The sequence below is a fragment of the Grammomys surdaster genome, unplaced genomic scaffold, assembly GCF_004785775.1.
Source record: "Grammomys surdaster isolate TR1022 unplaced genomic scaffold, NIH_TR_1.0 125863, whole genome shotgun sequence".
Lineage (NCBI taxonomy): Eukaryota > Metazoa > Chordata > Mammalia > Rodentia > Muridae > Grammomys > Grammomys surdaster.
The window spans coordinates 548,708-576,548 of record NW_021620689.1 but is presented as its reverse complement, the minus strand read 5'-3'; the positions used below and the strand labels follow the sequence as shown (position 1 = coordinate 576,548).

The window sequence follows — 27,841 nt, the reverse complement described above, 5'->3', positions numbered from 1 at the left end:
TTTGGCAGAATCATTCTCACTTTATTTCTGGAGAAGTTTGATCAGATGTAATAACACTGATTCCAGGCGAGGACAGGGGGCATTACCCCTGAAGCAACCAGCATTCTGTGGCCCAAGGTGCCACTCCATTCCTAGACCTGGGTTCCTCCTCGGTTACAGTTAAATAGAGGAAGATCTTCCCAGGGAGTCTTGGGAGGAGGGTCTGCCTCCTGTACCCGCCTCCTCCACGTAGAGGTGTCTGATCACAAGCTATTTACAGTATTCACATCCACTGTACCCCACCAAACCAAGGTAAATACTACAAGTGGCCCTTCCCCAGGGGGAGGCCAGAGAGGCTATGAGTGTATGTGTGTGTGGGAAGACGGGTGTCTGAGCGTGTGAGCACACGGATGGACCAGGGGCAGGACCTGCTTTCAGCCAAAGACATCATCAGTCTGTAAGGTGCAGATTAAAAACCAAGAGGAGCTCTGCCCCCCGGGCCCTGGCCACTTCCATCTTTCTTCTGTCTCTTTCTCTTCCAGACACCCACGAGCTGATATGGAGGAGCCTTCACAGCTGCACCCGGGTCCAAGGCAACTGCTTAAAGAACTTCTAAGGGAAAGGAGAAGAAGAGGTAAAAGTCAGGGCTGGGGAGTCCAGGTAGGGATGAGTGGGATGCAGCTGGGTGCAAGAGCCAGGGTCCCTACCGTCCCCACCTGTGACTTGTGGAGGCTGCACCACCGCTTTCTTGAGGAAGGCTTCTGCCTCTGCAAATGGGAGGAGTCCCTCTGCTGCTCGACCCAGACTCTTGTCCCCAGCGGTTCCCTTCGGGGAGAAGCCATTCTCCTGGTGGGCTGGGAGAGGCTGCAGGCCATTTACCAGGGACCCTGGCATCTCCTTGCTTGGCAGGCTGTAGATATAGGGATTCAGGGTTAGCATCTCACCTCCCTGAGAAGCCCAGAGAAGTCCACAGCTTCAGCCTGCAGCTGCCTGCCTGGGAGTCCCTGGGGTTGGGAGCTGATACCTCCACTGTGGCTCCTGGGGAACCAGCTCCCCTTTCTGCACAGAATCCTTCTGTAGCCCAGAAGGCCGGGTCTCTACAGCTTTCACAGGGTCTATCGCAGCAAAGAAATGGCCATCAGTTAGGGGCTGTTGAAGGGTGGGACTGGAGAACGGGGTGACCAGGGCAAAGGAAACGCGTGGTGGGTTTACCTGGGCCGGAATTGTTAGCTGTGGTCTCCTTTCCATCCTGCTTCTGCTTTGAAAAGAAGAGCCATCAGGTGTCAGGGATATGTGGTCCTGTTTACCTCGGTACTAAATTCCCTCTTGGCCCATACACAGGAAAGCCTCCCCCACTGCATTTTTCCTTGGCTCTGGAGGCTTTTCTGCAACCTCATTTCTTCGCCCCAACTCCCATTCCCCAACCTGAGAACCTGACCTTGGTTTCAGCGGCTTCTGACTTCCGAGTCCTCTTCATTATCTCCTCCAGCCGCTGTGTGGAGAAGGCCCCAGATCAGTTAGGCCCAAACCCAGACCTAATCCTCAACTTCCCACCTGCTGGCCCCCATTCTAGAGCTCAGTTCCCTTCCAACCCACACCTGTCCTTCCTTATCCTATCTTCTACAAATCCAAGCCTGGGCCCACTGGTTCACTGCTACAATTTGCAGGAACTGGAGCTGGAGCCAGAGCCAGGCCCCGCCCCTGCAAGGCCCCGCCCCTAGACCCCATCTGCCCTGAATACCTTTCTTCGCTCTTGTCTCTCCTGTTCCTCCTTCTGAAAGTGCTTTTCCCGCTCCAGGCGCTGGCGCTCAGCTTCTTCCCGGGACCGAGCTTCGGCTTCCTCTTTCTGCCAAAGACCTCCATAAGTTTTGGGATTCCCTACTTCAGCCTTCTTTCCCAGCTAAACCCACCTAGAGCCAGCCAAGAGCTGCCCGCCCGCCGGGGCACCTGCTTCTGCAGCCGCTCCTGCTCCTCCTGCTCAGCCTGCGCCTTCTCTCGAGCCTCCTGCTCCTCCCGTCTCCGGGCCTCCGCCTCGCGTTCAGCCCGGGCCTCAGCCTCCCGTGCCAGCTGCTCCTCCCGCATTCGCCTGGAGGACCCAGGAAACTCAAGTTTGGTCTGCGCCTCTTCTTCAGGCGCTCGATACAGGGGTCCTCACAGTCCCTGAGGTCACACTTACTTGTCCCTTTCAGCCTGCAGCTTCCGCTCCTGTTCTTCCCGTTCCCTCTGTTCCCGAGCCTGGCGCCGCTTCTCAGCCAGGAGCCGAGTGGCTTCTTCTCGGTCTGTGGTGCCGGCCATGGGTTTGCTAGGGGTCACCGAGGGAGCAGTGGTAGGAGGGGCAGTTGGGACAGATGGGACAGCCGGGACAGCTGGGACAGCGGTGTCTGGAGGAAGATCCAAGACCAGGAGTTAGTACACACCGGTACAGGCCCCTCCACCTGCCCTGTACGCCTCCATGCTTTCAGGACTTCAGCGATCCACTCATTCAATTGCTGCCATTCCGGTGTCGGGAGACTTGGGCAGGAGATCCCTCTTCCTGGCCCTTAACACCAGTGTCTGTTGGTCCATTTCCCAGACACAGGGAAAGATGGCACCTCTTCCCTGCTCCCCCTCATTTCCTGTGTACCTGCAGCGATCTGTGTTGAGGACTGTTCCTTCTGAGGCTGGGCTGGAGTGGGCAAGGGCACCGGTGAGGGTGCCGGTGAAGCTGGGGCAGCTAGCTCCTTTTCCTCAACGGTTCTGCTCTTGCTGTGGTTCTTGTCCTCAGGCCCCGATGGGCTGGGGGTCTCTTTTGCCTCCTCCTTCCTCCGAACCCTCCCCTTGGGTGATGCAGTGGTGCCTCGGGGGGATGGTGGTTTTGGAGGAAGGGCATGGCCTGGTCCTGGGCTGGGGCAGGGGGAGGCAGGTCTGTGCCAGGTTGTAGAGGGAGAGGATGGCCGGGCCTTGGACTTAGGGCTAAGAAAGAAGACGAGGGTTAGAAGGAAAGGCAGAGCACCTGGGCAGGCACTCCCCTCCCCAACACGCCACTTCTTTGGGGAAGTGTTCCCTTAAAAAAAATTATTATGTGGAGTGTGCATGTGTGAGCACGCACGTGTGAGCAACACTGTGGACGTAACGCTGTGGGCGTGGTTCTTTCCTTCTACCTTTCCATGGATTCCACGTCCTAAGAAGTGCACAGTAAAGGCTTTTGCTTATTGCCCCCTCTCACCAGCCTCAGCCTCCTCCACGTGCTGGGTTGTATCCCACTTGGTCACTCAGTGTTACCACTTCCTCTTGGTGCCCACGTGCTGGGTTGTATCCCACCTGGTCACTCAGTGTTACCACTTCCTCTGGGTGCGTATATCCCGGTTTGCAATTATAAACTCATTACTGAGAGATTTTGATAAATACCCGCCTCCCCCACAGCATATACACTTGGTAGAGCAAACCCTAGGCTTGGTTTAGCCCACCATATCTTAAAATGAAAGAGGATGAGGGACAGAAGAAACAAGACAAAGTGAAAGCTAGGGGTTTGTGGCTAGCCCAGGCTGCACAATTAATTCCAGGGCATCCTGGGCTACATAACAAGATCCTGCCTCCTAAAAGCAAAACAAACAACAAAACAAGAGGCTTTGTCAAAATGCTTTTGTAGAAACGTTTCTCAGTTGGTCGCATGCTTGCTGAGTGGGCATACAGCTCTCTAATGCCAGGACATGCGGGAGGTAGAGCCATAAGGATCGTAAATCCAAGCTCATCATTGGCTATCGAACGAAGTAAAGGCCAGTCTAGGATGCAAGCTATGCCTACTCAACACAAAAGGGCCAGTGAGACGGCTCAGCAAGCAAAGGCGCTTGCCAGCAAGCCTGACAGCAGAGTTCAGTCTCTGGACCCACACGGTCGAGTGAGAGCTGATTCCTCTGACCTATGCATGCACACATACGGACAGAGTATGGTGGCACAGGTCTGTTGTAACCCCAGCTACTTTATGAGAGCCTTGGATTCAAGGCTGGGCAATCTAGTGAAAAGGGGCGGAGCAAGGGTGGTATAGGACTCTAATCCCAGCTCTTGGGAGGCAGAGGTAGTCAGATCACAGTGAGTTCCAGGCTAGCCTGGTCCACAGCTAGAGAGTTCAAGGGCAGCCAAGGGCACACAGAGAAACCCTGTCTTAACAAACCAAAACCAAACAAAATACACAAAGGACTGGGTATATATAGCTCAGTGATGGGGGTGCTTGCCTAGCACGAAGGAGGCCGGGGTCTCTATTTCTAGTACTAAGCTCATGTAGGTAAGAATATGGTGAGGGCTCAAGAGTTGGAGACAGTCTCAAAGGGAAAAAAAATTAAGAAGGAAAAAGAGAAACGGAGAGACAAGAAAACGGAAAGACCTGCCCTTCAGTAACTTGAAAATATTTGGGAATGATTGACAGAGTGACTGTCCAGGTGAGGCGTGGAGCCCCGCCCACCTGTGCTCAGCGGTGGAGAGCCGGGGTCTGATGGACGCTGGCAGCGACTGGCGCTTCTTGAGGCTGCGTTCGCGGGCCAGGGCGCTCTTTTCCTTCTCATTTTCCCGCTCCTTGTCCTTCTTCTCCTTTTTCTGCACCTGGAGTCGAGGGATGGGAGCGAGGAGGAGGAGAGGTTAGCAGCGCCCCCGTGCTCTAGCCTAGATGCAATCTGTTCCCACCTGAGCTGTGGCCACTCACCGGCGTGGCTTCCAGCCGGCGGCGCGCCAGTGCGGGGCTACCACCGGCGCCGGGCTTGCGCCGCTCTGGGCGCTCCCCGGATGGGGTGCAGCGGTGTGCGCTCCGAGGGGCGCTACAAGGCGTCAGGGGGCTGGCGGAGGCCGAGCGCGGGCACACTGGCACGGCTGCAGAGGGATGAGTGCGGTCGGGGTGTGGCCCGGGCGCGAGGCTGGCCCCTGCCCGGGCCCTCGTGGGGCGTCTCCCAGGGCCGCTGCCCCTACCCTGGTCCCTGCCGTTGCGGGGCAGTGTGACCGCGCTGCGACTCCGAGCCAGGAAGGAGAGGGTGGGCGTCATCAGACGATCCACAATGCTGCTCTCCCATGCGCTCAGCTGCAGACTGCGATCTGTGGGTGGGGGGGGGAGAACACCAGACAGAGCAGGTCAACGTAAATGGAGGCACAGGTGGAGACTAGGCACTGAACCCACAATGAGCCCAAGGACTCTCAAGAGGACAGTTACCCCCACCCCAAGTCACGCAGGGTCACGCTTATTTTTTCTGGTGCTCCTTCTGCAGACACAGGCAACAACACACTGAGCAAGGGACTGGGAATATATCTCAGAGGTAGAGCGCTTGGCTGTCATGCAAGAGGCCCTAGGTTCAATTCCCAGTACCAGGGGGGAAAAAAAAAAACCAACCCTAGGCTAACACCCTTCATCACTTTAGGAGTGCCTCCTACCAGTCTCCCCAGGTGAGAGGGCTCAAAACTGTGATCAAAGGGAGGAGCCATCATAGGATCTAGGGAAGACCCAAGTGCCCTCTCCCAGGTCCCACAGTAGGGCCTGCCTCTCCTGTTTTCATCATGCTGGCCTGGGAGAGGCATGCTTCTTGGTTTTGGGACAGTAAGGGTCCTTGTGCTCCTCCAACCAGCCGTTAGGAGTGTGAGACAGAGGCAGCTAGAGGGCCTGGCTGCCCTAGGCCACCCTGCTCTGTCCCTTCAGCTGCTGGGTTATTTTTAAGCTTCAGTCAGGTGGGGTTGGTACAGCAGCTGATTTGGTTGCTAAGCAACAGAGCAACCAAATAAAAGCTAGGGAAACTTTATAAATAACTCTAACCATGGTTCTCTCATATGTAAGCACCGGGGCATGGTGGGAACGCAGGAGCTGTGCCACCTTGGTTGGTCCAACTTTGGACCCAGCCAAGGCCAAAGCAGGTGCTCGAAAGGCAGAGATGGCAGGGTTGCATGGCCCTCCAGGGTGGAGCCAGAATACCCTCCTAGTATCCAGGCTAGCCTGACACATGGGGGCAAAGCCACCTGTCTAAGGTTGGCCCAGGCCAGCCAGCTGTGGCTAGAGAGAAAGTTGTTTGCCCGTTACCACCCCAGCCCCTAGCCTAACCTCCTGAGGCCACTGCCAGGCTTTCTGTCCTCTAGGCCATTGTCCATTGTCTCTCCTACAGGACACTACTATGTCCTGGGGGTCCAGACCCAAAAGCTGGCTCCCCTAAAGGGCACAGAGCCCTGGGTGGACTAGAGTAGAGCTGGACCCAGAGTATGAGGGAGGGCTCCAGGGATGAGCATTCTTGCTGAGCTCTGGAGGGGGCTGGCTACAAGGGGCTCTGGAGGGGGAATGCTGAGCCTTCTCTTACTTCTACTGGGGGAGTTCCAGAGCGTGGCAGAGGACTTTGAGAGCCGCTTGTTGATTATAGAGTCCACGTGTTTGGGCAGGTTTACTGCCGACACGGAGCACCTGCTCCCACCTGGAGGGGAAAAGACACGGCATTAGGGCCGGGCCAGACGGGAGCCAGGGGGGGCACTGAGGCCTTCCATGCAGGATGCTCTGAGGGCAGGGTGGGAGAGGAAGGAGCGGGCAGGCTAGGATGGGGAAGAGGCTTGATTTGGCCCTGGGAGAGGGAGGAGACAAGGGAGATGATCAGAAACAGTCGACTGAGGGAGCCAATGGAAAAGGGGCAGGGGGAGGAAATGGTGGGAAACTACAACTACAGCCTTCTTGGCCAGACCAAAGGAAGCCACTGCTTAGGGCTGGGTGCTACAACCCCTCCCCATAACCACCCAACATTGGCACTTGCTGACACTGCCCAGCCAAGGCGCTATGGATACAACACCCACATACTGGGACAATGCAAAAACGCTCCTAAACAGAAGACCTACACAGTTCACAGTTGCTTGCACAAATTCACATACCCACATATTTATCCAGACAGAGACAAAGACATGCAGACATGGGCATACACAGTGATGGATACTTATGCATGCACACATGTATGGAAACATGCACAGACAGAGAAACACAAGTAATATGCACACAGGCAGAAACGTGAAGTAACCTAACATGACAGTTGATGACAGCTTACCACGGGCCAGGCACTGTGCAGGGCACCACATACATGTCACCTCACTTGATCCTCCAAACATCTACCTACAACCTTGGAGGCAAGCAGTGCTGTGATCCCCCATTTTACACATGAAGAAAGTGAGGTTTGAGAAATTAAAGGACACACATGGTCAGAATTCGAACCTAAGTCTGACTTAGAAGTATGGATACTCTCACTGAGGTATCCAAATCCCAAAACACAGCCTCCCAGAGCAGGCTAGACAACACACCCATGAGCACACACAGCAGGCGAGATACATGAAATACACAACCTTGTCCTTGTATAAAGACAGCCAAGCATAGTGGTATACATGCCAGCAAGGAAGCATACCAAAATCCAGAATGTGCCTATTAAAAAAACTCAGACAAAAAAAAAACAAAAACAAAAACAAAAAACAAACAAAAAAACAAAAACAACAAAACAAAAAACAAACAAACAAACAAAAACTACCTTCCAAAACAGAGGATGGAAGTTCTCTTTAAGTATCTAGGTCTGCAGGGCATATATATATGACTTTATATATCATATATATTTTTATGTATCATCAATGAACAGTAACTGACAGGACCAAAGCATTGAGCAACTCCTAAGACGACAGAGGTCTGAGGACAAACCAAGTCGAGAGAATCCATTTCTGGTTTGACAGTGGAAGTCCTTAGGAAAGGATGGTTTGGCTTACAGACCATTCCAGAAGATACGAGTCACATGAAGCAAGACACACCTGCTGCAGGGAGTAGCCAACGCCTTGTGTGTAGTGTTCCTTTCCCCAGCCCTGCCCACCCACCCACCAGCACTTCCAGCCCACTCACTGGTCTTACGTCCAGGGGAGCTGTGGTGCAAGGCCCCCGCCCAGGACCAGCGCTGTTGCCGGATTTCAGCCCATGTCTTCTTCACTGACCGCTGGATTGCTGCTTCATAGCGCTCCTGGGGGCCAATGGGGAAAAAGGTCTGGGCTCAGGATCATCCACCATACCTAGAGAAAGTCCTCCCAAATCCCAAGCTCTTCCTGACTCTACAGGCAACCAAAGTTACTGACTTGGCTGTGATTCAAACCCATGTGTGATAGATCCCTATCCACGTTCTTGAAGAGCTTTTTTTTTTCATGGGCTTGAGTCACTTCCTGGGTGTATGAGTTGCTTCTCTGATGATGGGTGGGACTCTCCTTGCCTGGGATTTCTGGGCAGAGTCATGTCTCCCTAGTACTGAGGGTCCTGATCTTGGGGCTACCAGACAGGACTAGGCTATCCTGTCTTTCAAAGCCTCAACAATGCTGGACTAGGTTCTATCAGTGTGACGGACTTAGGGATGTTCACAGATGCATATCTGCACACATAGAACAGACTCTCTGACCTGTCACAGGCACATGTGGGAGCAAATGCATCTGTATGGACAATGTCACACGGGGACAGAGTCACACATGGGGACATGTGTGGGTGTGGATGTGTACTTCACTACTCCACAGACACTGGGCACGCGTGCATGTAGCCCTGAAGACCTGTGGGAACTCCGTTGAGATTGCGAAGACTGTACCTTGTTTTTCTCAAGCTTCTGCCTCTGCCGCTCTTCCAGGGCAGCCCGGCGCTGTTCGGCTTTAAGCCGCTGCTCCTCCAGCCGTCGGCGGCGCTCCTGGAGTTGCTTTTCCCGGAGTGCCTTGGCCTTCTCTTCCTTCTCCAGCCACACTGCCTTCTTGGCCGCTAAGGTGGGAATGAGGGGGCATGTCCTGAGGGGGTTCTGAGCAGGCCTGGACCTGAAGCCACTCCCAGCTGCGGTCTGCTACCTCAGCCCTGGGCCATCTCTTCTCTGCCTGTCTCTGTGAAGCCTCCACTCTCAAGATGCCCCATTGGTATTCCAGGGCTTCCATGGAGATAGGTCTAGGGAAATGTCTCTACACTGGCTAGAGGGTAAATGCGCTTATCAGTGTGACACCCCACCCCCACCCCTGTACATGATCTGGAGGCCAACTAGACAGATTTCAATACATGGTATATGGTAAAGAACAGTGGTTCTCAACTTTCCTCATGCTGTAAGATCTCATGTTGTGGTGACTTCCCCCCAACCATAAAATTATTTCATCGCTACTTCATAATTATACTCTTGCAATTTTCATGAATCATAATGTAAATAAACATCTGATATACAGGATATCTGCTATGCGACCCCCAGGTTGAGAACCACTGGGATAGCGCATGGCTCTGAGGTAAGATCAAGGGTCTGGATCTGAATCTCAGCTGTTCACAAGCTCTTAGGCAAGTGTTGTCATCTTTTCCAACCCGATTCTTCCTCAAAATGTGCTGAGTGGGTCAAGTGAGATCATCACACACATGGTATTCCAGAAGGGTCTGTACTGTTTATTCACAGGAGGCTAGGGACCGTCGATGAGCTGATAACGCTACACAAACACTCACCCAGGTACTTGGCCCGCTCTTCTCGGCGCTCTTTGGCAAGCTTGTGTCTCTCTCCTGCCTTCTTTACATCTAAGCAGAGGGAAGAACAGAGTCAAAGGGTCTCCTGGGGCAACTGGCTTCAGGCTTTCCTTTCAGGCCTCACCCCACCCCACCTTCCTATCCTCATCCTCCATGTAAGCAACCCACACAGGGTCTGACACTGGGGACATCACACACCTTGCTTGGCAGGAGGGCTGTCAGAGGCTGGCACTGTTGTTGGGGATGGTTGGCTGCTCCTTCGAGAAGGCTTGGCATCCCGTGGTCCTGTGGCTGTGGGGGTGGGTCCCCTGCTCTTTGCTTCTGAGGATGGGCATTCTTCCTGTGGGGGAGCTGGCTGAGGCGAGGTCTGCCCTGTGGGATTCCCTGGTTCCAGTGGGAGCTGTTTAGGATTAGTGGCATTCTTCATGGCAGGAGGTGTGTCCGGGGGAGTGTCAGGAACCAAGGCTGACATCGGTGTTGGTGGTGGTGGAGGGGAAGGGTCACCTTCTGGAGAAGGTCTTGGCTCTTGGGGGATCCTGGCTAACACAGCTGAAAGATCAGTATAAGAGAGGAGGGAGGGTCAGAGCTTGCATGTGCATGGTCAGTTCACACAGCAATCTGCCCTGTCCAGTGGACTCATTCATTCACTCACTCATTCATTCATTCATGGATATTCTATCCATGTGCCAGATCTAGAATATTCCAGATATTAATGGCGTAATGGTGATTCCTGCCTCTAGGGAGCTCAGTCTCCAGTAGGGCAGACACATGGCAGCAGAGAGGGAGAAGGGCATTTGGTATAGCTCAGCTGACATGGTTAACCTGAACACGAACAAGTGCCAGCTGAGCTGCGATCGGAGGGGTGAGCTGGAGTTGGCAGAGCAAGGAAAGTGTCTGGCAGGGAAGAGCTGGTTGCAAAGGGGCAGACGGAGCATGGCGTGATGGAAAAACAGGGAACCAGTTTATAGCACCAAATGGACCTCTCTTTCACTTCCCTTTTTAAACAAGTTACATTTATTCCTTTATGTGCACGTGGGTGTGGGTATGTCTGAGGAGACATGCCACGGCGTGTGTGGAGGTTGGAGAACTTGTGACAGTTGGCTCTCTCCTTCCACCGTGTGGATTCTGGGGACGGAACTCAGGTCACCAGGCTCTGAGGCTGGTGCTCTTCCCACTGAGCCATCTTGTTGCCCATCCATCCTCTCTGCCTCAGATCACATTCTGCAACTCAAAGTCTGGTTCACAGAGTATACTAGGGCTGGGCACATGGGGCCAGCCAAGAGGAAGGGCAAAGGCATGGTACCTGTGGAATATTTGCACTGCCACAGTCGTCAGTGGGGTAGACAGCCAGCTAGAGATATGTCTGTCTGTCTGCAACACTCCCCCCTTAGATTTATTCCTTTAAGATATGAATATTTGAGGCCGGAGAGATGGCTCAATAGTTAAGAGCGCTTGTTCCTCTTGCAGAGGACCTGGGTTTAGTTCCCACAGCTCATATGGTGGCTCACAGCTGTCTCTAATGCAGTCCCTGGGGATCCGATAACCTGTCTGGCCTCCACAGCCCCCAGGCACCAATGTAGTACACACACGTAGACAAAATACTCATATACATAAACATAAATCTTAAAAAAAGAAAGAAAGAAATAAGATATGAATACTGTGGGCAGTGGTGGCACATGTCTTTAATCCCGGCACTCAGAGGCAGAGGCAGGGGGATCTCTGTGAGTTTGAGGTCAGTCTGGTTTATAGAGCAATTTCTAGGACAGCCAGGGCTACACAGAGAAACCCTGTCTTGAAAACAAAACAAAACCAACCAACAAACCAAACAATCAAACAAATCCCTAGATATGAATATTGCTAAACTTTGTGGTGGCACGCACCTTTAATATTAGGAAAGCTAAGCAGGAGGATTGCCGTGAGTTCAAGGCCAGCTTGACTACATAATGAGTCTGGAGTAAGCCTGTGTTAAATTCACACACCCATGCATGGTGGCGCAGAACTGAACGCCGGCACTTGGAAGGCTGAGGGAGAAGTGTTTCAAACAGGTCGGCGTAGCTACACAACCAACTGTAGACCGGCCTGCCTCAGAAACAGAACATGCTCAACGTTACACTAGAGGACAGGTTAAAGAACATGTTAGCCTTGTTCTCATTTTTGCCATCTCAAGACAGAGTGGGTAAGCTATTCACACTCCAAGCCTCTGTTTTCCCATGTGAGAAGTGGGTCCAAGGAGGCCAGTAGACAAGCCTGCTCCTGTCTCTCTGTAGCTTTTCTGTCACCTCCAGCTCTCCCTCTCCCAGAGAGAATTCTTTTCAGGTTGAGCCCTTACGTTATTTGCAGGGACCCTCTGGCCACTTAGGGAGTCAGCGAGGACACAGTACTGACAGATGGGGACAGGCAGTATTACAGGAAACTTTTCCATTCTTCCTGGGGACCCCTGCCATACCAAATCCTCTGTTCTAGGAACTCTGGCTCTCTCAGGATGTGTAAACTCCTCATCCCTGGGATGAACTGTGTGCAGGGAGGAGACACCCTAGAGAACTGTCTTTGGGATTCCACATATCCTCATCTAAGAGGTAGGCATCTAATGGTTTAGGCTCAAAGCCAGGTGATACAAGCATGAACCTTGGCTTTCCTGAGTACTGAGTGACTCTGAATTGTTGCAAACCTGCTGTGTGCTACAGCTGCTCTTCTACAAAGCATGGATACTACTTACGTCACAGCACTGAGAGATTAGCCACTGAGATTCACACATGCATGAATATATATAATGAGACTGGGTCTCTATGTAGCCCTGGCTGCCCTGGAACTTGCTAGCTATGTAGACCAGGCTGGCCCCAAACTTACAGAGATCCTCCTGCCTCTGCCTCTAAAGTGCTAAAACTAAAAGCATACACCACCATCGATATTCATTAATATTCATGTTTTACTGAGTGTTTCCTACATGTAAAGCTATACTCTCTTTGCATGCCCTGGTTCTAATTTCACTGTTTATGAAGAAGACGTTAACATCTCTTTCATAAAGACAGAGAGAGAAAAGAAAGCACAGACTAGGGAGAGTCCTTTTTGTTTCCTTTGAGCCGGGGTCTCTCTCACTATGAGGTCTAGCCTGGCCTAATGAGAACTGCTGTCCTCTGGCCTCCTGTTTTTCAGTGCTGGGATTCCAAGCATGTGCTACCACATCTAACTTTGAGATAACGTGACTAGTAAGGGACCCAGTGTGGATTTGAACCCAGTGTCACTGGCAGAGCCTAGGCCAGCAGTGTGGGTTGTGACGCCCACAGGGGTCACATATCAGATACTTACATTACAATTCGTAACTAGCTTAATTACAGTTATAAATAGCAATGAAGTAATTTTATGCCGGGGGTGTGGGATGTGGGGGTGTGGGGTGGTCACCACAACATAAAGAACTACATTAAACGGTCCCAGCGTTAGGAAGGGTGAGAACACTGGTCTTGGCCCTTCTGCACAGACCTCTAGCACCAATGTTAAACAGTATGAGGGATGGATGGTAGGCAGCTAATTACTCTACCTTCCTCCCTTCCTTCTTCCTCCCTTCCTCTTCTACTTCCTGTGCTGCAGGCAATGTTTTCCCTCATAACCCTCAACCCTGCCAGCCCCAAGGCAGGTGACCCAGCTCTTCATACCAGCCTGAGATGTGCCTGGTCACTTCCTAGCCAGGTGCAAATTCCTTAACTAACTTCACCACACAGCACTAAGTGTGTTGGCTAAGCATCCACTAAGTGAAGCCTGGCTGCTCCTTCCATGAGGCAAGCAAAGGCCCTCTCATGAAAGGATTTGCTCAGGGTTACAAAAGCCATATTTGGTAGGGAAGGATTCAAACCCAGGGCTGTCTGAGGCCAAAGCTTGGGTGGGGAAGTCTTAGCTTAAAGGCCGAGGGTGAGGCTTATGCAGTATCCTTCCTCAAGCACCTGTATGTGCTAACAGGTGTTGCAAGGAAATTGGTAGGCGGGTGTTTGTCTACACCCAGGCAAATCACACCCACCAGGTAAGACTGTGAGTATCTAAGAGGGGCCCAAATGCTGAGAGACAGAGAAGCCGGGAGGAGTGGGGCCTCATACGCAGTCCAGGTTTCTGGCTGTAGAGTAGACGGCTGATCCCTGTGGGGAGGACCCTGAACGTAGCTGAGCCTCTGTCCTCACTGAGTTGCTGGTACAAATGCTATCTGTGGACACCATCTCTGCCTCCTCAAAACAGCACCTGTGCTGAAGAAGCCATCCACTTCCCCTCTGCCAGACCTCCTCCAGGTCAGGCCTTTACCCAGGGACTTGCCCTGTTCTCTGAGAGGTCAGCAGGCACCTCCAGGCCACTAAGTCACTGGTTACTTGTCTCAGTCTTACTTGCCACACAGACACGGCCAACCCTGTGGTGCTTCTTCAGACGACACACTTTTTTTCTGGCTGCTGTGCTGGCTGGGACTTGTGTCTCTGTCGGCCCCTCCCTGACTTCCTAACCTTTCCATGCTGCTGTGTGCCCCAAGGCTCTCAGGAGCTTACCTTTTTTGTCCCCACACTCTGAGGTGATGTCATCCGACATCATCCCTGTGCTGACAGCAACCGAATTTGTTCCTCCAGCCCAGACTTCTCCCCGGAGGACCAGTTTCAGTCCTGTAACTCCCTACCTGACACCCTGGATGTTTCATTGATACCCCATACTTAACCACTCCCCCACCTCCGTTCTTCCCAGCTCAGCTATTGAAGCCTCTCAGATCTGGGAGTCATTTCAGACTGTCTAATCCCAGCAAATCTTTTGGGCTTTTATTTTCAAAATGTACCCCAAATTCAATCACTTTTCACAGCTTCCAGTCCTTGCTCCACCCCCTTACTCTTGTCTCAACCCAACAGCAGGGGAGATGGATTAGCAGTAAGTCAAATCACATCACCACTTCCCTGAAATCCCTGAACACACCTCATCTCATGAAGATGAGAACCCCAAGTGGCCATCCCAGTCTCCAGCTCCCCAGGATGGCCCCCTCCCTCTGCAGCCTGTTACTTCTTGGACACCATTTCCCCATTCCCTTTTTCCTGGAGCTCAGTCCCTCCAGCCACAGTCTCTTATGCCCTTCTGCCTTAGGCTGCAACTTGCAAGTCCTCTGTATGAAAGTCTTTGCCCCCAGATGCAACTAGGCTCATTCCCTAACCTCACCACCTGTCTCATGTCTCAGTGAGGTCTGCCTTGATTTAAAACTACAAACAGAGGGCCAGTGAGATAGCTCAGTGGGTAAATACACTTGCTGAACAAGCCTGGTAGGTAACCTGAGTTTCACCCCTGGATCCCGTAGAATGCTATGTCAGTGCACACACAAGTGTGTGTGCGTGCACCTGCAGACACATCATCCACATACAATAATAGACTCCGTTCTACTAAGCATTAAGCGCAGTCTTGTTTGTTTTCAGTACTAGGGCTTGAACCCAGAGCCTCTGACACACTAAGCAAGTACTCTACCACTGCGCTGTGTCCTCAGATTTTGTGACTTTTATCTTGAGACAAAGCCTCACTAACTTACCCAGCCTGACTTCTGAACTCACTCAAGAGCCCAGATGGGCCTTGAAATGTCCATAGCTCTACTCCACACAGCTGAGTAACTGGGGTTCCAAACCCAGCAAGCTTCTCCTACTCCTTCTTGTGATTTAAAAAAAAAATATGTGTGTGTTTGTGCGTGCGTGAGTGCGTGTGTGTGTGTGTGTGTGTGTGAGACTTATGTCCACATAGGCCATAAGAGATCACTGGGTCCCCTGGAGCTAGAGTCCCCACAGTTGTTTGCCAGCTGACAAGGATGCTGGGACCAAGCTCTGGTCCCCTAGGAGAGCAGCAAGGAGAATTTTCCACTGAGCCATCTCTCCTATTTTCTTCATTCATATTTGTCTTATTATTTTGTGGTGAGATCATTTTATTCTGAGGCATGGAGGTAGAAAGGGGCAGAGGTCAGTGAGATCTGACGTCCCTTGCAAAGCAGGATTTTCTCGAACTGTCACCACAGAAAGCCTCTTCTTAGATGCAGGGTTCTGATATATTGCCTAGGCTGGTGTCAACCTCAGAAGTTCCAGCTGTTGTTATCAGGCTCGAACCCAGTGATATCACATCTAGGTGAACCCCACATTATTGCCAAGGCAACCACCATACACTCCCAGAATCCACCTGGCTACCTCACCTTTACCTGGGAGAGTCTATGTCACCGCCCATATAAAACAGACAGAACTCTTTGACCTCACCCTCTTCCTCCACCATCTTCTCCTATTTCTCTCCCCCCACCTTTGCCCTCTGCACTGAAACCCCCCGAACCGTTTGGTCTGGTGTTGTCTGTTTTAAGCGGCATGCGGACGTCTAACACCAGCCACCCTCCTTCCTTCCTGCCTCCTGAAAACCTGGGGCAACAGATGAACACCAACGCAGCTGGCTCACAAACTCCATCTTAACAATATCTCCACTCCTGGCCTATGATCCCCAAAGGGGATAACTGTCTCATCTTATCTCTAGCACCCACTGATCTGGGGACCTAAATGCCCCATAAACACTTGGGAAGTGAAGGCGCCCTCCCCTGGCAGAAAGCATCACCATTTCTTACCTGGAGGAGTTCAGATTCCTGCTCTACCTCACCCATCCCGACTCTGCTCCCCACTAAACATCTGCAACCTCAATGGTGTTCCACTGTTTTTGAGGACACAGGTGAGGTGCTGGAGCTGAGCCCCCACGTCTGATGGAAATCTAAAATCCAGCTCTCTCTCCACCATCCCTTTAAACCCAGCTTGTCCAGTGAACTCTACCTACAGACCTTCCTTTAAAGTCTGGTAACTATCAAAGCTCCTTCTTGCCACTGGGCATTTGTACATGCTCCTTCCCTTCTTTTCATTGTTAATTCTTGCTTCTCCTCTGGTTTAGTCGTCCCCCAGGCATTCCTCGACTTCTCTGATGGGCACAAAATCCTTTATTACACCCAGCTGTGGCTTCACAGCTTCTCTTTGGAGCCCTGTCAGACTGTCAAGCTTTGCTGTGTGGTTCTTCCCTCCTAGACTGTGAGGAGCCACGTCTGCTCTGCTCACCACTCACCGCTCCATCAGCAGCAGCTACAACAATGCCATGTTTAAGGAGACAGTCACAAAATGCTTTGAATGACAATGAAATGCCACACCAGGAGGCCACCCTAGAGAGCAGGTGTGTGAAGGAAACACAAAGAACAGATCTGCTGGATGTGGTGGCATACCCCTTTCATTTCAGCACTCCTCTGTGAGTTCAAGGATAGCCTGATCTACACAGCAAATTCCAGGATAGCCAGGAGGACTACATAGCAAGTTCACAACAGCCAAGAGCTATACAGTAGAGAGACCCTGTCAAAAGAGAGAAAACAAACAAACAAACAAACACCAAACAGATGTGTGGCTATGTATTTTGAAATGATACACATCGAAAGAAGAAAGGACCTCCATCATAACAGAGTTTGGGTGGCTCCCTGGACAAAAGTTCTCAGGTAGACTTTCACAAAAATAATGTTTACTCCAGCAGCTAAACAAGAAAAACTTCTCAAGAGGCAAACAGGACACTTGGAACTACTTTCGTGACCTGGCAGGCTACTGGCTCTGAATACAAATATTCTCTCAGAATTCTGCCAACCCTGACAAAATGTCACCAGGATGGCGTTAGCTGGAACGACTTGTATTAAGCCAAATTAATTCCCGGGTTAATTATCTATACAATATGGTTGATTCTTTTCTGATTATTCATCTCAATCAAATATGATCTTAGGTTACTTAACTTTATCTTGCTTTTGGACTGTGCCAGGCTGGGAGGTTCCAGCCACTGCCAATTTTCTTCTGCTATGTTGATATCCACCAGAAGTATTTGCTAAGAACTGGATAAGCAGTAGATAATTTGTATTTATTTCTTGGCACAAAAAAAACATTTGCAGGGCAAAGGTGCAGGATCTGGTTGCATGGTGATGTCAGAAGGTCCTTTCTTTCCAGAAGCTCCTAAATGGCCTTCTGACACTATCGGGGTCTGCTGAGAGATGGGGGTCAAGTCCCCAGTGGACCTGTGCATGTGTGGGGTACTACCTACTCGTCGTCCTTTCAGGCAGGTTTCTGCTACCCCAACACAAATGGATGGATGGATGGACTTGTGTGGGAAACTACCTATATAATGTGTCGTCGCCCAGGCATGGTAGCACATGCCTATAGTCTCAGTACTTGGTAGGTGAAGGCAGGAGACTCAAGTGTTCAAAGCTAGCCTCAGGTATAAGAAACCCTGTCTTAAAAAAAACAAAGCAAATGCAGAGCAGTGGTAGTGTACACCTTTGATCCCAAAACTTCCGAGGCAGAGGCAGGGGGAGATCTCTGAGTTTGAGGCCAGCCTGGTCGACAGAATGATTTCTAGGACAGCCAGGACTACACAGAGAAACTATGTCTCAAAAACAAACAAACAAACAAAACAAACAACCCAAAACAGACAAACAATCAAAAAGCAAAAAAGAGCCGGGCAGTGGTGGCACACGAACGCTTTTAATCCCAGCACTTGGGAGGCAGAGGCAGGCGGATTTCTGAGTTCGAGGCCAGCCTGGTCTACAGAGTGAGTGAGTTCCAGGACAGCCAGGGCTACACAGAGAAACCCTGTCTCAAAAAACCAAACCAAAAAAAAAAAAAAAAAAAAGTAGATAGTAAGACCGCCAAGGTGCTTCCGGGCATAGATGTGTCTCTAAACCCTAAATTTCATGACTGTATTAAGGCCCTGCTGTCCTCTGCCAAGTCCTAAGCCACGTTCTCTTATGTCACTCAATTCTCGTAACTATCCTAAAGGGAAAGTACTAAATATCCCCTACTCTGTCACAGGTAAATTAACTGTTAGTCATACTGAATAGCGTGTCCGTGTCAGGGGCAGGGTTTGAACCCCATGTTGCCCGATGACAAAATCTTATGTCATGCTGTTCCTGCCTGGTGTCGGGACATCCTTTCCTCAGGCTCCTGTCTGTTCCCTAAGAAGGAAGTGACTTGTTGGCTCCCCCAGGGAGGTTCCCCTACAAAAGTGAAGGGTGCAGGTAGGGCATGCAGGCCCTGAGCTAAGAGCTCAGGAATGCAGGGGAGGTAGGCTCCTGCCTAGGCTGGCCAACAGGAGGCAGGGAGTGAGGCCCCAGACCAAGGAGGAAGCAGTTGGTCAGGTAAGAGGGAAGCAGCATGTAGATCCTGGGAGGGAGCAGCAGGGAGGCTGGATATGATGCTGACAAAGTAGGCAGGACAGACAGCTAAGTACCTCCAGGTACAATGGCTTCTGAGGTGCCAACATCAGACCTGATAGATGAGGACAGGAGGACAGGCAGGGAGAGAACAAAGACAGACAAAGAAAGACAGGTATACACATCAGAGAGAGACTGGAGAAGCAGAGAAGCAGCAGACACATACACACACACACACACACACACAACACACACACACACACGGGGGGGGGGGGCGGGGAGAGGGAGAGAGAGAGAGGCACAGAGAGACAGAGAAAGAGAACACCCAGGAGAGAAAGCAGACAACACAGACAAGGGCACACACAATGATGGTCAAGACACTCTTGTGTCTCACAGGAAAGAGACTTGGGATTCAGAACTTCACATGCACAGAAACACACAGAAGGCTGTGCCACATCCACCTAAGTACATAACTTCATTAGTTCATTCTACCTTTGTTTCCATCCTAAGGGGGGGGGGTACACTATCACCCCACTTCACAAACCAGAAAATCGGATTCGGAGAATTAAGACACTTGTTAAAGCCACACAGCTGGTGAAGGGTAAAGGTGGGGCTTGCAGTCAAGTTCACTGTCCCATCTACCCTCACAGCTATGAGGGTCGGGGGAGGGTGTTTCGCGGTTTCTCCTCCTGGAGAGATCTGGGCTGGGAGAACAGGATGGCTAGGAAGGACAAAGCCTGAGGGATGCCTGGATGCTGGGCCAGGACAGGTGTTTCTTAAGAGCGTTTGTCCTGGCCTGGAGGAACTTGGCAGTTGTAAGCAGTACACTGGGAAAGGCCAGCCTCCCCCAGAGGTAGGAGACAGGGTCCTGAAGCTAGGCTGAAGCTTCTGTAGCCTTAGTGAGACAGAGGTCTGAAGGAGCTCCCTGGCAGGACTGGCAGCCATTGTTTCCTAGCCTCCAATCAGGAGCACCCACTTCCTGTTATTTTAGGCGGCAGGAAATGACCCCATCCAGCAGCCCAGGCTCCACCGCGTCCCTCCCTTAGCCCCAGCCCACAGCCTGGAGAATGAGCCTTTAGCTAGACTATCATTCACCACTTGAGTCCAATTTGCTCAGTCTCCAACCTGACAGGACTCACAGGGAACCTAAGAGCTACCAGGGAATATTGTCTGCAAGGGAAAACGACTTCAAGGCCCATAGAAGTATATTTTGTAAAGGAAGTGGGCCAGACCCTGTCCCTGGCTTGCTAGGTCATGATAATTCTGTATAAAGATTTGGTGCTGAAACTTCAAATCCTGCGGCTGTCAGTTCCTAGCTACGTGGCTTTGAGCAAGCAACCTTACCTCTCTGGGTCTCATCTATAAAATGGGAAGAAAATTAGTCCCTCCTCATGGGATTGTCACCAGGAGCAAAGGAGAGGGGACACTGCCTGGCATAGTGAAGGTCATGAATGAAATGAAATGGTGGGTGAGGGGAAGGAACAAGAAATGGGAGTTTGGATCCAAGGGATCACCTCCTTCCCTAGGTCCACATCTCCCCTGACAACTGAGGAGGACCAGCAGTATCGAGTTCCCTACTCCGAGCTCCCCATTTCCCTTGGGGAAGAGTTGCAGCTGAGAGGTGAAGGAGGAAACACTGGAGGCTGTGCCCCGGGGTGCCAGGCAGAGCTACCACCAGCCAACAAAGCTACATTATCTAAGCCTCTCTGACTCCCTCCCTGGCCCAGAGGGGACCCAAGGACATGATTCCCAGCTGCTTATGGCCTCTGTTCAAGCTCAGTCAGACTTGAGACCTGCACTAACTGCTCTGAGTGCCTCCACTCTACTCTGGGGCCCTGCTTTCAGCTTCTGGCTCCTTTGCTCACCTCTGCCCCACTAATAGCCAGTGGCCATCCTTAGGGGGAGAAGGGCTAAGCTGGCCTAGTGCCCTTACTCCTCATTTGCATATGCATGACTGCACATTAGAGGCTCATTAAAGACCTCATTACGGGAGCCCACCAGTCCAGTGAGGGGCACTGTCCGGCAGTGGGAGGCAGCCACCATGTTGGCTACTGCATGGGTATCTGTGGTCCACTGGGTCAGTCTCCTCAACTCCTACCGGGTCTGCCACAAACAAAGCCCATGTTCTGCACTACGCTGGCAGGCAACCATAGTGTTTGCCCTTCAGAGAACACATCTGCTCCCCCACTAAGTCGGAGTAGGAGTAGGTACCAAGTGCATTTACCACCTCAGCACAACCAGTACCCTACTGTCACATGGTGGGGCCACAGGACAATGTGCGAGACCTGACTCCTGTTTCCTCTCCTCCCGCCACAGCCCCACATCGGGAACAGCAGCCTCTCTCTTGTTCAGATGCACTTCCTCGCATAGGTCCAGATGTCCCTCGCCCGGTATTCTGCCCTATTTACACGGTGCCCCCCCTTCAATTCTAATGGTGGTTCCTCTCTGGTCCTCAGACCTCTGACAGAATTAGAAGTGATAGCAATTAAACACAAACCTAGGCTGGCATTTATTGAGTACTAACTGTGTCCCAGGGGCTAAGTTAAAGAGCCTGGTGCCTCTGAGGGGTCATCTCTAGCATTATTCTTACTTTCTAGATGGGAGAACTTAAGAATCAGGGTAAGAACTCTCACCCCATCACACAGTGGAGGTCATGACACGGAACTCATCGATTCTAGCGTCTACACTCTGAACTGCTTCCCAGTTCCCGCCCTCCCCCACAGTTCACGCCTCCATGCTGGCACCAGTTGTAACGAGCCTGACCACAATCATGGTAATCACACTTTACCCAGGGTGTCTGGTGCCTGCATGCCAGCCTCCTTTGGGTTCATCATCTCCCATCAACCACAAGAGGCTCGTGGCACAAACCCTGCTCCCTGTTTTTCCCCGGGGAATAGAATCCCTGGGTCCAGTGCAGTAGCCAGGAAACAGCTGCCTGGGATGTCCATCCAGGCCTTCTGACTCTAAAGGGGGTGCCTCCCTTGTCCCCCACCCCATGCTGTCTGTTACAGCTCGGTGTAGAACTAAGCACCCAAAGAGAGCAGGGTCATGTCACCAACCCTCAGAGACTTAAGACCATTGCCCCCACTCTCCCCGGCACATGCTATGGGCTGTCATTTACACCCAGGAAGCCGTTGCTTCAGTCGCTTTCAGATTCTCAACGCGTAGAGACAGGCCATGACCCTGACCCAGCTTGTCATGGAACTCCATCTAGATTCCTGTGTACAGAAGTCTTCTCATCCCAGGCCTCGGTGTGGCCACTCACCTAGGCGCTCAGTAAAGCCAAGCATCCCACCCCTGCCCCCATACTCGGTCTGGGCCACCCATCCAAGTGCCCTAATTATAAACCAGCCCTGGCTAAGGCTGTCCCTGCCCTCATTCAAGCTCTCGTGCACACCCCAGTCCAAGGACTCTCAGGTGCAAAGTACCAGTAAGCAGATGGCTAGACCAGGCTGGGCCTCCCTAGGTGTCCCCTCTCAGGCTCCATAGAGCCAAGACAAACCCAACCACCCTCATTGCCAACACGTTCTGCAAACCTCCAGAAGCCCACCACTCTTCGGTGTCCTCTTACATGTCCTAGGTCCCCTCCAAGCACCCACACTGACACAGGGAGGAGCCCACCCACAGCCAAGCAGCCCCACCTCCCTCATCGCGGGTGCTCTCCACACCTATAGATACTCTCACTCTGGGCCCCACACCCCAGGGGGCAGGGAGGTGACAGGATTACGCTGGGGACTCTCTGGGAGTGTGGGGGATGGCTGTGTCAGTGGATCAAGACTTGGGATCCTCAGTAATCATGCTTTCCCCTCCCCTTCCAGGAAGAAAGAGTCCTCCCTCCAACACCAGGCCCAACCAGAATTCTGTCCCCACCCCCTCATCAGCTGCTCCCAGATCGAATGGGATTTGCAGAAGTGCAGGACACTGGTGGTTGGTGGGGTGAGGGGTAGAAAGGAGAGCTTTGGTGGTCTAGGGTATTGAGAGAGACTGTGTGTGTGTGTGTGTGTGAGTGTGTGTGTGTGTGTGTGTGTGTGTAAAGCTTCCAAAAACCTCAGTCTGGGGCAATGATGTGGCATGTCCGGAGTGTCATCCTTGAGCCTTCACTTCATTCTACAGACTCTGGCCCAGAGAAGTGACGTGGTGCCGGCAGGACCTCTGTCACTCCTGTCCTAAATCAGACTGGGTGGGCTCTTTAGTAGGCCTGGCTTTTGGGAAGGCGGCTCACTCCCCAGCTACTGCCCGCGCCCCAAACAATACCGCCTCCCCCTCCCCCTCGCCTTTATCCGGCGGGTTACTTGGCAGCCACCGCTAGAGACCTCCCCCTCGTCTCCCTCCCCTCCTGTTCGGCCCGTAACAGCAACAGGCCCTTTGCGCGGCAGCTGGACGGATGGGGTGGGGGCGAGGTCTGGGCCAGGGCCTGGGCGTGGGGGTACGAGGGCCTAGCTTCGGTATGCATGGTTCCAGACCTGAGAATCTGGTCCCCTAATACACACATTAAGGCTAAGGTCACACGTGCCCACGGAGGATGGAGAAGACAGCAGCTCCAGCTCAGTAAAAGAGGATCTTCAGAGTCTGGGGTGGATCTCGAAGGAGAGTGGGGGTGGGGAAGAGTGGATGGCACCGGGCTGCGGCAGAAGGGTCACCCCATCGATTCCCTAGGCGGGTTCCCACGGATCCCCATGCCCCGTGCGTCCCGGCGCGGAGGCTGGGGGGAGGAGGCAGCTGTCAGAAGATGCGTCCGTGGCCCCGAGCCTCGGCGGCCGTCGCAGCCTTTATTTTTAAACTTCTAAGTGGTCAGAGGGCGCGGCGGGGGAGGGGTCCCCGCCCAGCCGCCAGCCTCATCCTTGGCCGCCCCGCGGCTACTCGGCCTCCCTCCGGGTTCGCTCTTGTGTGGCTCCCGGCTTACCTGCGGGTGCGCCCGGGCCGGGCTCCACACGCGGGCCACTTTCCATGGCTGCGGCGTCACAGGAGATGGGGGGGGGGTCTCAGCCGCGGCGGCGGCGACGGCCGGAGGCCAGGACCGGGGTCCCGCGGCGCATCCCGCCCGGCCCGCCCAGCGGGCAAAGACTCAGAGGCGGCCGCGCTCGGAGTGGGAGAGGTCGAGGCCGGTGGCTAATTAAGTTCTGAGTAGCCGGCTACCCTGGGTCGGTCCTCTGCGACCGCGATTCTCCTCCTTTGCCCCGCGCCGGCTCCGTCCTGGTCGCGGCCCAACCCTATTGTACCGCCCGGGCTGGGCCTGGCCTCTCCGAATGTACCAAGTGCGCGGGGGACGACCGCCCCCGCAGTGATGGAGTACAGAGCCACTGTGGGCACAACCAGAGGGCTCCGACTCCGCCCTGCGATGCAGCACTGGGAACCCCATGACGCTCCTTCTGTGGTCGCCGCAGGGCGGACGCCGAGCTGGGGGCACGCTGCGGGCCACGCTGCCTCCCCCTGCGGCCGCGCGTTGGTACGTGCCGCGAGCCTGAAGACTATGTAGGGAGCTCTCGGGTGACTCACCCGCCGCTGGGACTGGGGGAGTGGGGTTGGGATCCCCTATTCTCAATCTGGATGCTGGAGGCTTCAGCGTCAAGTCTAAATTCTCTCCCAAGCCTGCCTCAGACAAAATCTTCCTGGGTGACATTGCAACGCCTGAAGAACGGTCTCATGGAGACTCCTAAAAGGGCTATTCTTTCTCTTTTCTGGTGATGGCTGCGAAGGCGCCTTTCCTCTTGCACTCTAGGGTTGGTGTCTTCTCTGTTTCTCTGGAAGTAATTACAACCCTGTAAGGTTGCTTTACTCAGGTCTCTAATCTACTAGGGCTCTCCCTGCTCCAAACTGGGTGGTCCTAGCCTTGAACCTCCCTTACCTTCATCAGAAGACCCCCCCCAACCCCCACATCTCGCCAGAAGCATTTTCTTTCCTATGGCACGTCGCGATAAAGAGTAGTAAGCCTCTCTTCACCCTCCTCCCCGAAAATATTCCGGCTCTCTGCTCTGGAGTGGGCTCTCCTATCTCCTGGTTCAATGCCCGGTTAGGCCTTAGCCAAGTCAGGCTTGGCTTGGGACAGGGTGCAGGGAGCTTGCTGGGAAGGTGGATCGATAGTAGAGGTGCTGCTGCAAAGAGGACCAGACTGGAGGGAGGAAGGAGGGGCCGCTGGGCTCTGCCTACCCTGGCCCTGCTCTTTGTCCTGACCTGGAGGTCAGTTCTCTAGTTGTCCGCTGATTAGGGCCAGGGAGGCACTGTCTCTCTGCCCCTCATTCCCCTTCCAAACACTGGACCCTCCTTCCTTAGGGTGCCTCCACAGAACAGTCATTCAAAGAGAGAGGGCAGAGAGTAAGACTGTGGAGGTTTCAGGCAACCTAGAAGCAGTCTCTATCCCAGTAAGTGTTGTAAGTAACTGGAGCTTTGAACCCTGTGGGGGGTTGGGAAAATTGGACCGGACTGGAGGCTGTGTGACTTTAGAAAAGGATGGAGCTAAAGGCAAGTAGCTAGAGCTAACGTGACAAATCTCCTGAAACTCTAAAGTTGATAAAATAATGGTAGTGGAGCTGGGGTGTAGTTTAGTCCATAGTGCCTGCCTAGCACGCACTAAGCCCTGGGCTTGATTTCCAGTACCACATCAAGCAGGCGTGATGGATGACACAGGCCTGCAATCTCCACACTTGGAAGGTGGAGGCAGGAGGATCAAAAGTTCAAGAGATGCTTCGGGAAAATGACGTGGTGGGTAAAGGTGCTTTCAGTCAAACCCGAGGATCTGAGTTGGATTCCTGGGACTCGCGTGGTAGAAGAGAACCAATTTCGGCAGGTTGTTCCCTGATCTCCACACTCATAGGTAGAACAGATCTCTGAGTTCAAGGCTAACCTGGTCTGCAGATTGAGTTCCAAGACAGCTGGGGCTACACAGAGAAACAAACAACAAAATAAACAAACAAAAGAAAAAAATATATATTAAACAGCGTCTCACTTTGTAGCTCTGGCTGGCCTGGAACTTACCCTGTAGACCAGACTGGCCTCCAATTCACAGAGATCTGCCTTCTTTTTCTCTAGTGCTGGGATTAAAGGCACATGCCACCAATTTTTATAAGGAATATAATAAAGAAAACTTCCTTTAAATAGTATTATAATAAATAAAAATCTCTGGCTATTGGGCAATTTTGAGGGCAACTGGGATGTATGAGATATGCTTCACAATAAATAAATAAATGGTGGCAAGAAGTATTTTGAGGGTCACTGTAAAGATTAAGTAAGACAATGCAAATGAAGCACTTAGCATAGAACCTGGTGTATAGGAAGTGCTGAGTAAAGATGATGATGATGATGAGAATTCAGATGTAAAAGAGGATTAAGATGATCTCCCATATTTGCTGTTAGTCATCCCATCTGCAGGGTGAGGTGATCACATGGATGATAGAGTCCATGACTGTTCTTTGTGAAGCCAGCGGCCTAAGGTCGGCATTGTCCAGAGCTGGACATAGGCTCACACTCAGCCCTGCAGAGTTTATAGTGAATAATTCAGGAGCAGAACCCAACAAGGGGCCAACCCTCTGGGGTGGTTCTTCTCCTACCTCCCAGTCCTGGAATAAAGATGGGAGTGGTAAGATTCCCACAGTAGGGAGTGTTCTGGAATAAAGAAGGGCAGTGGACTTAAATGCCACTGACTCAAGAGTAGATCCTGGGGAGCTGTCGAAGAGCAAGAGATTCCAAGCTGGGAAAGATACAAAAACTGGGGAAGATAGGAAAACTGGGGAAGATAGGAAAACTGGGGAAGATAGGAAAACTGGAAATCTGTACTTGTATCTGATCAACTACGATTGACTTTGGAGAGTTCTCTGAACCGGGCAGGGGTAGCTCAGGTGTGTGGTGTTAGCCTGCATCAGCAGTCCTCCACCAAAGGCATCTTTGCATTCACAGACACTCTGGAGGGCATTTGTCAGTGTTTAAGGACACTTTGGTTGTTACAACTGAAGGTGCTATTGGCTTCCAGTGAATTCAAGACAAGAACATGGCTTAAAAATCCTACAATACCGTCACAACAAAAAATTCTCAGACACACAATGTTTGAGGTACCAAAGTTGAGGAGCCCTTGGCTCTCGAATTTATGATTCCTGAAGTCCTTCACAACCTTTAGTACTGCAGACCAGCAGGCTGTCTGAGAGTTAGCCAATGGGAGGGGCAGGTTTCCTGGCCTGCAACAGCTAGAGGATTCCAGCACAGCTGAAGGGCCCATAGGGAGCCTGGGAGGATGCCTTTCGGTGAGCCAAGGCAGTACTACAGTCCTATAATGTGTTTGGGGTAGGCAGGTGGAGTAGACACTTCTCTTTTCTCCCTGTAACTGACCCCAAGCCCAGCAATTGAGGATTAACAGATATATGTGTTTGCTTATTTATTTAGAAAGATTGGTACCTTTATATTTGAGGTTATGCGGGAGCTCCACAAGCCTTCTCAAAGAAAGTACAAGCATGCGTATGTGTAACATCTGGGGCTGAAGCCCCGAGAGGATATCCTGCCCATTCAGCGTGAGGCAGGCAACTTTGTCGCCTCAGCTGCCCAGGGCAGTCTCCTCCCCCTCCACGGAAATAGACAAGAGCGAGTGAATCGTTAGTTTCCCCATGAGGCTGGGCTGGGGTTGGGGAAAATCCCTGATTGGAGACCAAGACGATGTCCCCTTGCAAATCGTCCTAGGAGGACGGCTGGAGCAAACGCGCTTCCAATCGCCTAGGTTTGACGGGGCAGAGCCCAGGATGAACGCACCCACCATTGAAGAAAACACACCGACCAAGAGATTTGACCGAGATAGAAATCTCAGGACTAGGGCCTGGGATGCTGCCTCCACCCCCACAAAGTAGGAAGTGGGAGGAGCCCTTTGGGGGGCAGCGGAAAGTACAACTAACAGATTCTCACTCCCGCTCCACCCCCACCGCACAGCACAAAGAGGAGGGGCTGTGAGTTAGACTGCCTCTCCTAAGGAGCCTTAGCCTCCAGGGCCCACTGCTTGAGACTGGGACTGGGAAAAGTCCTTCAGGGTAGTGGTGACCAGCTGTCTCTCTCCCTCCAGCTCTTGAGGAGGAGGAAGGGAAGGGCAGAGGTTCCTAGGCAGGAGGAACTAAAATTCAGTACTACAGAGGTCAAGCCTTTGGGTGCCTTGGAGGAAGTCTTTGTTCAAGCTCCTACCAGGGATGAGAAACTGGTCTTGAGGGCTCTTTATCTCTCCTCTCCTCTCCTCTCCTCTC

The 27,841-nt window shown here is 52.4% G+C and overlaps 1 protein-coding gene across 7 annotated transcripts; it reads right to left on the bottom strand.

The window, feature by feature from the left end:
* On the bottom strand, nt 1–23,672 carry Map7d1 (MAP7 domain containing 1). Of its 7 annotated transcripts, none has more exons than XM_028790147.1 (18): nt 23,536–23,672; nt 9,647–9,997; nt 9,431–9,499; nt 8,556–8,719; nt 7,835–7,949; nt 6,279–6,389; nt 4,915–5,037; nt 4,655–4,818; nt 4,418–4,554; nt 2,603–2,931; nt 2,156–2,360; nt 1,927–2,065; nt 1,721–1,825; nt 1,418–1,471; nt 1,192–1,237; nt 1,004–1,094; nt 696–889; nt 1–591 (listed from the first exon to the last, which is right to left on the bottom strand). In XM_028790147.1, the coding sequence occupies exons 1-18, from the start codon at nt 23,579–23,581 to the stop codon at nt 581–583; spliced, it is 2,454 nt and encodes an 817-aa protein (XP_028645980.1). In that variant the 5' UTR covers nt 23,582–23,672; the 3' UTR covers nt 1–580. The 7 variants fall into 7 exon arrangements, with proteins under 7 accessions (XP_028645980.1, XP_028645981.1, XP_028645982.1 ...); XM_028790148.1 differs by having other exon boundaries at nt 1,192–1,234; XM_028790149.1 differs by having other exon boundaries at nt 7,844–7,949.
* Nucleotides 23,673–27,841: the final 4,169 nt, after the last annotated feature.

Coding starts and splice junctions, on each gene's coding strand:
- Map7d1 (XM_028790145.1), bottom strand. CDS start 23,581: ATGGAAAGTGGCCCGCGTGTGGAGCCCGGCCCGGGCGCACCCGCAG. Junction 5,038..6,278: donor CTGGAACTCCCCCAGTAGAA/GTAAGAGAAGGC, acceptor CCCCACCCACAG/ATCGCAGTCTGCAGCTGAGC. Junction 1,238..1,417: donor CAGAAGCCGCTGAAACCAAG/GTCAGGTTCTCA, acceptor TTCTTTTCAAAG/CAGAAGCAGGATGGAAAGGA.